This window comes from Vicugna pacos, chromosome 17 (assembly GCF_048564905.1).
Source record: "Vicugna pacos chromosome 17, VicPac4, whole genome shotgun sequence".
Lineage (NCBI taxonomy): Eukaryota > Metazoa > Chordata > Mammalia > Artiodactyla > Camelidae > Vicugna > Vicugna pacos.
In genome coordinates this window covers 51935949-51950128 of record NC_133003.1, presented here as the reverse complement: position 1 = coordinate 51950128, position 14180 = coordinate 51935949, and the positions used below count along the sequence as shown (strand labels likewise).

Here is a 14180-nt window from a genome sequence, read left to right as displayed (position 1 = left end):
CATCTTTCAGGTTCTCAAAGCTCTCACAAACAACTATTTTCTTCAGCATATTTAACCCAAGGAAAATTTATTTTAATTTTTATGTTGATAACGTAGTATAAAACTTCTTTTTAAAAGGCTTTACTGTCCGAGGTTCTGATAACCAGAACTCTATCCTGTTTTCTACTTTCTTCAAACAACCATATTTAAACTTTTATTAACTTTTTATTCTGGAATTTAGCTAAATAATTTTAAAATAACATGCTTAACACTATTTTTTTTTCCCATTTTAGATAATACCTGTTGATTTCCTACAATGAGGTTGATGATTTAGCTCGTATTATCTCTCCTGCCCACATCTTACTAAATTTACTTAAATTTCAATATACTGTTTACATTTTGCCAGTATGAATTTTTCACACCTTGGACCTTAGAGTATAATATGATTACATTTCCCCTTTTATACAGTTTTTTGTTGTCTATGGAGTTAATTGCTTCAATTTTTATTATTCTTTATAGCTATAATTAGGTCATCTCCAAATTCTGTGAGAACTATAAATCTTCTCTCAGTACTTTGAAAAACATTATGTGTTCTCAGATCTTTTTCTTGGCGATACGCCTCCTGGAGTCCTCACTCTTGAACTGATTGCTCTCTAAGACCTCACACCTTTTGTCATGGAACTTCTTAATCTGTTAAAAGATCCCTGTTTCCTTGGTTTCATGTTGTCTTCTTTATAGATTTATTCTTTTCTTTTTTATGAAGCACATTATCCAGAGGGCCTAATGAAAAAGGATGCATGGAAGATAGTTTTCCAGAAATTTATATGTATTTCAAAATTTCTTTATTTTGCTCTAATACTTCATTGACTGGGTGTGGAATTTTAGGTTGGAAATAATTTCCCATAGAATTTTATAAAGCATTGTGTCTTTATATCTTCTAGCTGCTGATGCTACTAGCATCAGATACCATACTAATTCTCAGTCCTCTGGGTAGCAATTTTTAAGTCTTCTCTGTCTCTGCTGTCCTGAATTTTACAGTGATGAGCTTTGGTGTGAGTCTTGGCATTTGTTGGACTGGATACTTGTGGGTCCTTTCAATCTGGAAAACTGAAAGACTGTATCTAGAAACATTAGAAGACTCTTACAATATCAATTGTTATTCCATCAAAATCTTCAAATTTGTTTTCACCACACCTCCCACTAACCTGCCAAGCTCTAACCTGACTGGAGAAAAGCTGATTTTGTTTTAAATTTTTTATTATGCAATATTTTATTCATATAAAAATAAACTTATGTAATATGACACACAGTGATAAACAAATGACCTGTGAACCTACCACACAACTAAAGGATGGGGTCATCACCATCACCATGCTCTTAGAACTGTGTGTAAATCTCCTACTGTTCAAAAAATTTTATTTCATTCACTTTTATTTACTTAAAAAAAAATGAATTACATATGTATGTGACATTGTTGTACTTGTTTAGGGGCTTTATAAAGTGATATTAAAGCTTCTATAGTCTTCTGTGACTTGCTTTTTATGCAAAAATATTTTTCTGACCCTTTCCACCATGGGAGGACTCAGCGAGAAGACTCCTGCTGTGAACCAGGAGGAGGAGTCTCACCAAACATTGAATCTGCCAACACCATGATCTTGGACTTCCCAACCTCCAGAAGTGTGAGAAATTAATGTTTAAGCCACATCCCAATTTTTTTTTCTAAGGTTGATCCAGGTTACTGCATATAGCTGTAGTTCATTGATACTGTTTGTTTAGTTTTCTCCCCCACAGCTGTTCTCTTTTTGTTAGTCAGTTGAATCTCCTGATGTAGCCTTTTATTTTGTTTTGCTCTCGCGCGCTCGCTCTGTCTCGCGCGCTCTCGCTCTCTCGCTCTCTCGCTCTCTCGCTCTCTCTCTCTCTTTTCCCCCTGGGTGTTTTAGTCTCTGTATTTTTGTTAGAAGCTTTTCTCAAGTGTCTGGTCATCCATGGCTTTCTCTTCATGTTTGAGGAAGGCATTAAAATGGTGTGGGAAGCTCTCCTTTGTGAGCTCTGGTAGGGATGGCTTTTACCACAGAGTAGTTGGGCAGAGGTCCACTTTATTGCAGACCCCTCCCCTTGTCAGTATCTGTAGGTCTTGTCTTCAGTTTTTCCACAGCAATTATTCAGACTTTTACTTGTGCCGGTGGATGGATGATGGTAGTGGTAATAAGCTTGTCCGTCTTGTGTTGTGGAATACTAGGAGGAAGAGGACTGAAGTTTTCATTTATCAGTTTAATCCTTCTGTTCTTAGGATGGTATCTCATTCCAGACCTCAGCTATGTCTCAGGTCTCTTAATCTAGAATCCTTCTTGTGCCTTGTTTCAGTCTCCCCAGAAAATAAATCTCTGGACTGATCCCCTTACTGTGTGTCAGGAGAATGAGCTGCTGATCTAACTGCTCATTTTAAGTACTTACAATTCTTCTGTTTTCAGACCTAACCCAATGCCCTTGTAAAATTTTAGAACAGCCCCTGACACTTCTAAGTCCTGACCTTTCTATACATTTGGCATAAATAGGCTTGTTTGTTTTTGATTTCCTCACACCACCCACTACCCTGCCAGGTACTTACCTGACTGAAGAAAATCCAAAAGCTGTCATTTGTTATTGGACCACAGAAAAGTTAAAAAAGTAAAAAGATATGGAAAGATAATACCATGTAAACACTAACCAAAAGAAAGATGTTAAAGCTAGATAAGTTAGACGTTCAGGCAATAAGTGTTACTGAGGGTAAAGGATGACATTTCATAATGCTCAGATGGTCCTCTCAAAAGAAGGACAATTCCAAACAACTTTGTGGGGGAGGGTGTAGCTCAAGTCGTTGAGTGCATGCAGGAGGCCCTGGGTACTGGTTCAGTCCCCAGTACCTCCATTAAAAAGTAAATAAGTAGACTTAATTATCTCCCCCCACCAAAAAACAAGACAAAACAAAAAAAACCTCTTGTTGCTTGGTTTGTCAACCATTCATATGTGATCTTTGGGTCTCTTCTTTTGACTAATGTTGTCATTTTACTGCTAGAGATGTTTCTATAGTCTGTGAAGGAAGAGTTGTCCCTTTGTGTCTCTGGTTGTGGTGATGTTCATGTTCACACGCTCTGGGCATTGTAAACAGTTGTGTTGGGGGACCACTTGAGAGAACAGAACCTCAGAATTATAATTATTTCACTTAGTGTTGTAGTTATTTTAATATAATGTTCTTTAAAAAATGACACATGAGAAGTAGAATTTAGATGAGGACTAAAGAAGTTGATTATGTTTTAAATAATTCTTTTTTAACATTGAGTGCTTATGAGTAACAAGTTATGAAGGAAAAATTAGAAAGGAGTAAAAGTAGCTCTTACTCTTTTTCTTGGCTATAAGGTATTTTTTTTTGGTACTAGGTCTTTAAAGCTCTGCAGTGATGTGTCATTGTCAAAATTCTTCATTTCTATCTGGAGAGAATGTCTTGTTACTTAGAGAATATTCCATTTTTCTAGAAAAAGACATCTATTGATCTCCATGCTAAAATGCAAGAAAAGGAGAGAGGTTTAAGGAAACACAAGTGCTGAATCAAAGAAGCATACTTAGAAATAGAAATACAATTAGTGTAACTTTAAAAATTGTGGTAAAAAAACATAATGTAAAATTTAGTTTTTAACCACATTTAAGTGTACAGTTTAGTAGTGTTAAGTGTATTCACATTGTTTTGAAATTGATTTCCAAACTATTTCATCTTGCAAATTTGAAACTCTATACCCATTTAAAAACTCTTCTTTTCTTCCCTCCCCTCAGCCGCTGGTAACCACTATTCTACTTTCTGTTTTTATGAACTGATACCTCAGAAGCGTGGAATCATACCGAATTTGTCTTTAAGACTCAGTAATATTCCCCCGTGTGTGTGTAGACCATGTTTTGTTTGTCCATTTATCTACTGATGGATGTTTGGTTTGCTTCCACATCTTGGCTGTTGTGAATAATGCTGCTGAGATCATGGATGTGCAAATACCTTTTCGAGACCCTGCTTTCTTTTTTTTTTTTCGTTTTTTTGTTTGTTTGTTTGTTCGAGACTCTGCTTTCAATTCTTTTGCATATAAACCCAGAAGTAGGATTACTGGATCATATGGTAATTCTATTTTTAATTTTTTGAGGAACTGCCATACCATTTTTCCACAGCAGTTGCACTATTTTACGTCAGTATACTGGGGTTCCGATTTCTTCATAACCTTGGGAACACTTATTTTGCTTTGTTTTTGTTTTGTTTTTTTGATAGAAGCCACCCTAACATGTATAAGGCGAAATCGTGGGGTTTTGATGTGCATTTCCCTGATGATTAGTGATGTTGAGTATCTTTTCATATGCTTCTTGGCCATTTTTTGTCATCTTTGGGAAAATATCAGTTCATGCCCATTTTTTAATCAGGTTGATTTTTCATTGACTGGTGTGAGGGTTTATATATATATATATATATATTTTTTTTTTTGATATTAACACCTTTTCAGTTGTATGACTTGCAGGTATTTTCTCCCATTCAGTACATTGCCTTTTCATTTTGTTGATTGTTTCCTTTGCTGTGTAGAAGCTTAGTCAATGTATTGCCACTTGTTTATTTTTACTTCTGTTGCCTTTGCTTTTGGTGTCAAATCCAAAAAGTCCCTGCCCGGACTGATGTCAGGGAGCTTACTGCTTATGTTTTCTTCTAGGAGTTCTATAGTTTCACAAATATTTATTGAGTGTCTACCATGTATAAGATGCTGTGCAATTGGGATACAGAAAGCATGAGATGTAATCCTTTGAGGTGCTTATTTTTAATTTGATGAAAAACAACCTTAATGCATAAAAAAACTAAATAACAGTACAGGATCTACATAACAAATACAAAAGTATAAGAATTATCACTGTGAATTATACAGAAGCAGAGATGACAGTGAACTGAACAGCACAAGGAGGACTTCCAAAAAAAATAAGTTTGAGATGGATCTTCAGTAGATCATATCTTAGTGTCTGTCTTGAAGGAAAAAAAAAATTACACATCCAAAACCAGATATGTACAGCCAGTAATGTTTGTACTGGCAGAAATGTAGAAAATAACTTAAATGATCACAACAAAATGGCTAATCTGTTCTACCTTTACTGTGGAATACTCGGCATCAGTTAAATAGGGAGGATCCATATGTACTGAGAAAAGTTCCAAGTAAATTGTTGAATTTTAAAAAATTGATATCTTAGTTTATTTGGGTTGCTATAACCAAATAGCACAGACTGGGTAGTTTATAAACACCAGAATTTATTTCTTACAAGTTTCAGAGGCCAGATAGACATCCAAGATCTGGTTCCAGCATGGTTGGGGAGGGCTCTCTTCTGGGTCTCAGACCCCTTGTTGTATCTCACATACTGGAAGGGGCTGGGGAGCTCCAAGGGGCCTCTTTCATAAGAGCATTAGTCCCACCTGGCAATTACAGTGCTTCTCAAAGGGCCCACTGCCTCATACTGTGACGGTGGGCTTTAGGATTTCAACATATGAATTTTTGGGGAGAAATAGACATTCAGACCACAGCAGGGGAAGCTTCATATAATATGTATGGTATGATATTAGTTGGGTTAAAAAAAAAAAGCTAGCCTACAGATAATACTGCATATTTTTACAAGTAGATAGTATATAAATTCATAGTAAAGGAAGGGTAAAACTGATAACAGTGGTTATAACTATTAAGCATTTATAAATGACTTATATAGTAAGAAACAAAGCCCTGATGAAAATTTATCAAAATACAAATAGTGGTTACTTCTGTGTGGTGATGTTAATAATAATATTTTCTTGTATATTCAATAACAATTTTACTGTATTTTCCAAATTTTTACAGGAAACATTTCATTGGAGAATGTTAAATGATACAGAATCATAAGTGGGAGATAAGTGACAAATAGTAAATAAAATTAATTCTTACAAAATGGAACAGAAGAGCAAGTAGAATTTAATTAAGTGGAAAAATCAGGGAGTTTGTGGGTAAGGGAGATGGTTGTGGGCAAGAGAAGGAAATCCAGAATGTCTTAGAAACTTTTAAAAGTTTTATAGAGCCATTAAGTGCTGCCATCTACTTTTAAGCCATTCATTCAATGAATATTTAATAAATATTTGATCTAGTACATGCCAGGGTCCCTGCCCCTGAGAAACTTAGGTTTTGATGACAGGCATGCAGATAGGGAAATTACAAAACAGTGTATTAAGAATCAATTGGAAAGGAAGAGAAAGGAGTCGTTCAGGGTTGATGGAGAAGACTTTCCTGAAGGAACAAAAGTCTAAGATAAGGTTTGGAGTTGAGTTGAAGGTAATCTGAGATGTCTGGAGAGGGAAGGCAGGGACCAGCACGGGAAACACCTTGTGAACCATTTTAAGAACTTGATTTTATAGTGTTTAAATAATACGCATATGTAATCTTGCTGCATGTTCTTTGCAGCATAGCAAACAATAATCATGTTGGTTATTTGGCACTTAGTAGGCATATAATAAACTCTATCCCACCTTTCCTCTTGCCTCCCTTTTCTTTACTCCCTTTCCCTTGTATGCATTCACTGCAGATGATGCATGGCATGATTTGGGGGAGGGGTGCAGAATAAATGCAAGGCCTAAAACATTGCTGATGTAAAAGGAGGCAACCTTAATTGAGCATAGTTGAAAGAGCCATGTCCATTTCATCAAAATACAAATGTTAATTTGACATGGTTGGCTATTCTGTAAATCAGCCATCACAATGAGTTAGTTATGGAATTGAACATGATTAGGTATTCAAAAATTTTGATCATCAGTATCTTTTAACATCTTACTACTTCATAAATTGTACTATTTTCAGGATTATTTATATTGACAGTGACTTGGACTTTTGTAAATAACTTCACAGGTTACTTACTCTGTTCCTAGGTAGATAAAATGTGGTATCTGTATTGTTATCTGTTGTAGGAGTCCCAAAAGAAGTTTATTTCTGCAAAACAGAAATCTCGTATCAGTCAAGGGGCCTGAATTGCCACAGGGATTCGTGAAACTGGTGGCATTATTTACTAAACTTTTTGAAAATAGATTTTCCTCTCTCCTTGCTTTAAAGGCAGATAATAATTAAAATAATCGTAACTTCTATAAAGACAGAACCTATCACATTATTTTTGTTAATGATGGGCTAGTCCCATTTGGGCAGTTTATAGAAAAATAGTTAACAAAAGTGCAGTTTAAAAAAGAAGGAATAACTGAATTTTGTTAAAATCTACATTCCTATTCCACAAAGAAAAAATATTCTGAAAGATGTTCAGGCTTACAACATGTTGCTTTGTTAATGTGGAAAAACTGAAAGTTATTTACCACTTGATTTGTACCTTTTTGTCTTTAACTTGTGTTTTTTCCACTGCCTGAAACACCCTTCCCCTTTTGTGTCCATTTGCAGAATTTCTATCCAAACTTAAAGATTCCAACTTTGAGACTTTTCTTGTCCCACAGAAAGTTCATCTCTCCTTTCTTTGTGCCACTACTGTTCTTGTACTGTAGCACTTGACACATTTATGACAATTAAGTTTTCTATTTCTTTCCTAGATTGTGACCTTTCCTTAAGTAAAGGGAATGTTTCATTCTATACTGAGTGTCTGGTATCATAAATGCTTGTTTAGCATGAATGAGAGGGAACTTTCCCCAATGACATTGTGTTGCATAATGAAATCTTAAAAGTTAAGGGCTTACAGTTTTATTGATGAACTGGTAGCTGGCACTGTGCAGTTACTTCTACTGGGTTATCACAGGAAGCTGGTTAAAACCCACAATAATGTTTGAGCAATAAGACTTATTTAATAGAACTCTGTTATAAGACTGGACACCAGAGAGATAAGGGAAGAAGCTATAACCATATTACTTCCAGTGTGTCAGGCCTTAGTGAAAAACATATAACAAAGTATAAAGATTCAAGTTTTAAAAATGGAATAATTACGCAGTTTACAAAAAAAAAATTTGTTACGTGAGTGTCTTAAGTGGTGTTCTTTTTTAGTGCATTTTAGATTGAAAAATAGGAGGAAGCATGATGTAATGGGAAATGCGGTGTTGTGAAATCTGGGTGTTTGAGGTTCTGGTCCCAACTCTAATACCAACTTTGTGATTTGGAGAAAGTTTGAAAATCTCTTTGAATTTTAGTTTCCTTCCCTGTAAAAGTGTAGCTTGTAGTACACGATGTTCAATAGTACAAGACTTCAGTATCAGTTTATTTTTAAAATGTGTTTATACCACCTAAAAGAATTAGAAAAGGAAGAACAAACAAAACCTAAAGTTAGCAGAAGGAAAGAAATAATAAAGATCGGGGAGGAAATAAGTAAAGCACAGAGTAAAACAAAACAATGGGAAAAAAATCAGTCAAACAAAGACGTTTTTTGAAAGAGTAAACAAAATCGACAAAAATGTATTTACAGAGAATTTAAGAATGAAGCTGGTATGGGGGAGGGATGAGTGTTTTAAATATAGGAACCAGCTAAATTGGGATGGTTATTTAAATTTCATAAGTTTTCATCCAAGGTATTTGTGATTTTTTTTTTTTAGTAGTAACAGTATAGTCCTAGTTTTGTCAAACAAACATGTATGCATGCATATGTGTGCAGAAAAAAACATACAGTTCAATAGATATTAACATTATCCCCAGTGTGGGGTTATATGTGATGGACAAGACAAGGAGAATAAAATATTTTTCTTTTTTTTCCTATAATGATGTGAAGAAAAATTAAAACAAAATGAAGTACCATTTCACAAAGACCATTTGTGACTTTGGAAGTAAGTTAACTATGCTGGAAAGCAGGAGACAAGATTGCTTAGTGATAGATGCTCAACTCTTCTTTAGTCATGACAGGAACAGGAGTGTTTTGGTTTTTTGAAGTATAGTTTATGTACAGTAGTATTTTATAAGTTACAGGTGTACAAATACAGTGATTTGTGATTTTTAAAGGTTATATTCCAATTATGGTTATTATAAAATATTGGCTATATTCCCCAAGTTGTACAACATATCCTTGTAGCTTATTTTATACGTAATAGTTTGTGCTTCTTAATCCCCTGCCCTGTATTGTCCGTCTTCCTTCCCCTCTTTCCACTAGTAACCACTGGTTTCTTCTCTGTATCTGTGTGAGTCTGCTTCTTTTTCCTTATATTCACTAATTTGTTTTGTTTTTTAGATTCCATACATCAGTGATACCATACAGTATTTGTGTGTCTCTATCTGACTTACTTCACTTAGCATAATACCCTCCAAGTCCATCCGTGATGCTGCAAATAGCAGCATTTCACTTTTTCATGGCTGGGTAGTATTGCATTGTATACATATACCACATCTTTATCCATTCGTCTGTTGGTGGACACTTAGGTTGCTTCCATATCTTGGCAGTTGTAAACAATGCTGCTGTGAACATCAGGGTGCAAGTATCTTTTCAAATGAGTGTTTTTGTTTTTCTCGGGTATATAGCCAGGAGTGGAATTGCTGTATGATATGGTGGTTCTATGGTAGTTCTATTTTTAGTTTTTTGAGAAACCCCGATACTGTTTTCCACAGTGGCTGCATCAGTTTACATTCCTGTCAACAGTGTAAAAGGGTTCCTTTTCCCAAGAATTCTTAATGGAGGGTCTGTAGACAAGCTTTAGGAGAATCCATGAACTATTTGAAATTGTATCAAAAACACTGTGCATGTCCATTCATGCATTTCGTGTATGTCACTCCAGTGACTGAGTCTGTGGGTTTTAACAGATTCACAAACAGTATATGATCCAAAAAGCATTAAGGACCCATGAACAATTCTTGTCTGCTTCCACACCAGAGTATAAGGATGTGTGGAGTTTTAGTCATAAGCTACTGAAAGTGACATTGTATATTAGGGTCCTGGAGTAATAGTGATTGCAGAGCTGTTGATTCTTCTTCAGGTTATGCATTTCTATCTTTCCTGTTATTATTTTGTAAACTTTGATCTTGGTCTACTATTTTCATCCAGAAGGCCACCAGACTCTTCAAAATAAATCAAATTTATAGTCCTTAACAGCTCAGTTTATTGAGGATCTTCTCAGGTTCTTTTTCCTTTTTATCAAGGAATAAATTGCAATCATGCACTCACATGATTTTTAACAGGTTTTGTTGCACTTAAACAATTAGAGTTTTATTATATTTTAATAGGCAAAAATGAGTAGGTTCCTCCAAGAATGAAGACACCATGCTTTTAAGTCTTTTTATGTATATCTGGAACTTTGAGGATTTATACCCAGTTCAGTTAGGTACACATTTAATGTGTACCTGAGTCTGTTGACTTTTGACAGTGTTTTTTTTTTGGCCAGGGTGGTGGTGGTAATTATGTTTATTTGTTTATTTATTTTTGATGGGGATGCTGGGGATTGAGCCCAGGACCTCATGCATGCTGTGCATGCACTCTACCATTGAACTCTACTACTCAGCTGTACCCTCCCCACCTTGACATTTTTTTCTAATTCCTTTTCCTCTTCCCCCTTTTTTTTTTTTGGTAGGGTTAGAGTTAGAATCTTATCAGCAATGATCTGAGATTCTAGTTGCTTGTATCAGAAACATCTGTTTATGTTTAAAGATACTATTTCTTTCTGTAAGGAATTTCATTGTTTCCACACCAGCATCTCATTAATTCTTCTGTTTTCTCAGAAGTTTTCTGAATACTTGGTTATTATCTGTGTAGGAGAAAAATGGAGGCACTCGTACTCTTACCATTAGAAAAATAAAACACACAGAACTCAAGTTCTCTGTCAAGCTACTTTCCACTTGGAAGTAAATTCCAATCATTTAGTTTAAATATTAGGTTACATTGCATACTCTAAACCTAGCTCCCTTTCCATTTAAAGTTTTTGGAATAAAAATTTTACATACGCATTTTGGTTAGAGTAATTTTTTGAAACCTTGAATTTGGTACCTCTTTTCTACTCTTCCTAAGGTATTGTGAAATGTGTGTGTCATACTTTAGGTGGAGTTTAAAAAATTGTGCATCATATTCAGTGATAATTGGAAACAGTAGTGTGTGATATAGGCATGGTTGAAAATAACCATTCCATAAAGATCTGTTTTCAAATTCGTTTTTCACTTTTCTTGGCTGAAGAAAAAATTAGTACCACTATATGGTTTTAGAGAGAAGATCCCTGCTTTGCTCTACTGAATTAGATATTAATACGTATTTCACAGAGTTGTTTGAGAAATCAGTGGGTTGATAGATGTGAAATGCATAACACATTGACTGCACATAGTAGGTTCATTTCACCAAAGGCTGTATGCCTAAGATGCCATTGTGCTTACAGGGACTTGAGAGTCACTAGTGCAAAGAAAAATTAATATATGCCCGAAAGTTCTGCCTTGGCCAGTTACTAAATTCATGCAGAAGTAATGGAGAATTAGGAAAGGAGGATGTGGAGTGGAAAGTTTGATTAAAATGAAGCTTTATCCTTACCTCAGTTTTCTGGAAGCAGAGTTGAATGGCTAGGAAGAGACTGGCAGATGATAGCAAAATATTTTTTCTCTTTGGAGCTGTCCTCACAGTTGCCATTTTTCAGACCTCTAACCTACATTAATTCAGTCTGAGCTGTTCCTTTTGTGTGTAGATTTTTAAAAATTGCATTGTTCTAATGAGAGAGGGCAAGCACTCCGGAGACGGCTTTAAAGTGTTTCACTTCCTAACGAAGTTGAAGTCACCCCCGGAATGCGCGTCTGTGCACCTGATACTCCTGCCCGGGGCGGCGGACCCCTCCCTGTGAGTAAGAGGAAAGGCTCGGCCAGCTGCTCAGACAAAGCCGGACGGCTGCCGAGCCGCGAGCCGGCGGGGAGGAGTTCCCCCTCCGAGCAGGGCTTTTACTCACACCGATTCGCCCAGCGGGTTACCTGCCGCGGAGGTTGAGGAGGGGGTGCTGCCTTTGCCGGGGACCCCCTCTCCTCGGAGGGCTCTCGGTGGAAGGAGTTGCTACCGGGCCGGTTTCTCCTGGAGGCAGATGCCTTCTGACCCCGACGCGCCAGTCCTCCTCCCACACAGACCAGAACATCAGGTCCGTCCCCCGGAGGCTCAGGTGGCACCGCGGCGGCATCCTCGGCTAATGATTTGGTGGAAGGGGAAGGGGTGGTCCTTCTGCCTGGACCCCTCTCGGCTGACTCACAGGAAGTGCTAGCCCCGCTGGGCGCTGGGCGCAGCAGCCTCGGGATTCCGCCCTCTCCCGCCGCCGAGGGCTCGGCCCTCCTGCCCGTAGAACAATGAAGGGCTTGCAAGTTTGCTGAGGCTCCCAGGCACATTCTTTGGACTTCTGTGACAGTCTTCAGAATGTTTTGCCACCGACTTTTCCAAGAAGCTGTTTTTTAAAAAGCCCTTCCCTTCGTGGATTGCTTTGTCTGAAGATTACTCAGGGTGACCATGGTTCAGCGCTTTAGCCTCAGGAGGCAGCTATCCAAGGTGGGTAGCTGTGTGTGTGTGTGTGGAGGGGAAGCGGACCAGCTTTGGCGTGGTCTCCTTTTTCTCTAGAAGTGTTCTGTCAAGCCTGCCTCCAGGGCTAAGGAGGGGCAGGGGGAGGAAGCGCTGCCTTTTGTTCTTTCCTGTGACAGACACAAAGGTTTAAGACTGACTGCACTGGAAACCCCAGGTTTTGTTCCCCTAAAACTAGAGCGATCATCTGTGAATTTGGAGGAAGTTGTAGTTTGCTTCTCAGGTACGATTTCCAGAGGGTGTGTGTGAAAGAGAGAACAGTGGGTGAAAAGTACATATTTAATTGGCAAATCATCTAGCTGCTTTTGGCAAAAATGAGAAAGCTTTATTGGTCTGTGGAATCAACGCTTTCATGCAAAATTTAACATTAAAGTGGGAAAAACTGTCGTAAACTAGTTCAGTAAGTAAGACCCACATGTAAATGTTTACATGAGTGGTTTTGTTAAGAAACTCGAATACTCCTTCATTAAGAAAGTGTGTGAAAAGCAGTAACCAGAAGGCTCAAGAATCAGTTCTTACAGAGTTGTGCTTGAAAAACAGGTTTCATGTCTGCAGCTTTGGGGGGGGGGTTCTTTTAATTTAAGAAAATCAAACTTAAAATTTTAAAAAACATAGGAAAGGAAAGCCCTCTTAGAAAAGAGGCTGCTGGTTTTATGAATCAGCCTTGGTAGTTGGCAGCGGCCAGCCCTCTGTTGACCTAGTCATTGAGCGAGGGCAGAAACTAGTTTGGAAAGAGGTGTGCGGAGAGTTGAGCTTCATTTTAAAAACCATTCTGGTTTTTAAAAGCTCTATTTTCAAAATGTAGCAGTTGGTGGCTAAATTGTGTCACAGTTCATCCTCTGCAGAAAGAAACTTAAACAAATAGTAAATCAGTAGGCTTTCTCCACTTCCTTGGTTATTAGTCAGAATTGTTAAAACCTAAAATGTGTTACCTTAAGGGGAAACCTTTAGTTCCTCACAGGTGACCTCAGTGTAGAATGTGTGCATTCAAGCAAAAATGAGCAAAGCTTTTGCCTCCATCCCCATGTCAAATTTCATCTTTTTTCCCTCAGATCTCCAAGCCTAACAGTGACTTCTTAGGATTAGAATAAATTTCTCTTGCTTCCCTTCTCATTCCAAGTGTGTGTATGGTGGTGGTGAGGCTGGGAAGTTCCCACATTTCTCCTAAACAATAAAAAGAATCATTTTTGTTTCTCCTTCACATGAACCTCTAGTGCACACATTTTCAGATATGTAGTACAACTAAAAAGTGGAAGATGTGTAGAAGAAGGTCAGGGCGTGACACTTCTGAATAGGAGTGTCTGAAACAGCTGAGAGCTAGGTGATACATTTCTAATTAGAAACAGCCACACTCTGGGTGTTTTGCTACCAGTTTTTCTCTCCCAGTTATTTCGTGAGTTTCACTCTTTTTTCTCTGTACTATATGCATGACTGTGATTTATAGGAAAAAACACTTTTAGGGGAATTAGGAGCACATCTTCTCTGTAACATGAAGAAATAAAAGGTACATTACATAAAAACACTCAAAGAGGTAACTTCTTTTAATTCCTTTTTCTAACATCCCTCTCCATTTTAACATGGTTTCTGCATCCTAGACATCCTAGATGGTCAGGACCAAATCTAAGGAAATTTGCTTTTTATCAAGTTCCCTTAACATAGTAATGAATTGAAAAAATTCAGTAATGTATTGAAAAAACAATGTTCTTAAT

At 37.2% G+C, this 14180-nt stretch overlaps 1 protein-coding gene across 8 annotated transcripts in view; it reads left to right on the top strand.

Annotated features, from left to right (window-relative positions):
- The window catches only part of TMCC1 (transmembrane and coiled-coil domain family 1), a 186460-nt gene that overhangs the window by 68218 nt on the left and 104062 nt on the right, over positions 1-14180 (top strand). Inside the window, exon 1 of one of the 8 annotated variants that reach the window (XM_006206785.4) lies at positions 12308-12441. The exons of the other annotated variants lie outside the window; for them this stretch is intronic. Coding sequence (XP_006206847.1) covers positions 12403-12441 — 39 coding nt within the window. The 5' untranslated portion in view covers positions 12308-12402. Of the gene's footprint in view, positions 1-12307; positions 12442-14180 lie in introns of those variants that run through there. 8 annotated transcript variants of the gene reach the window in all.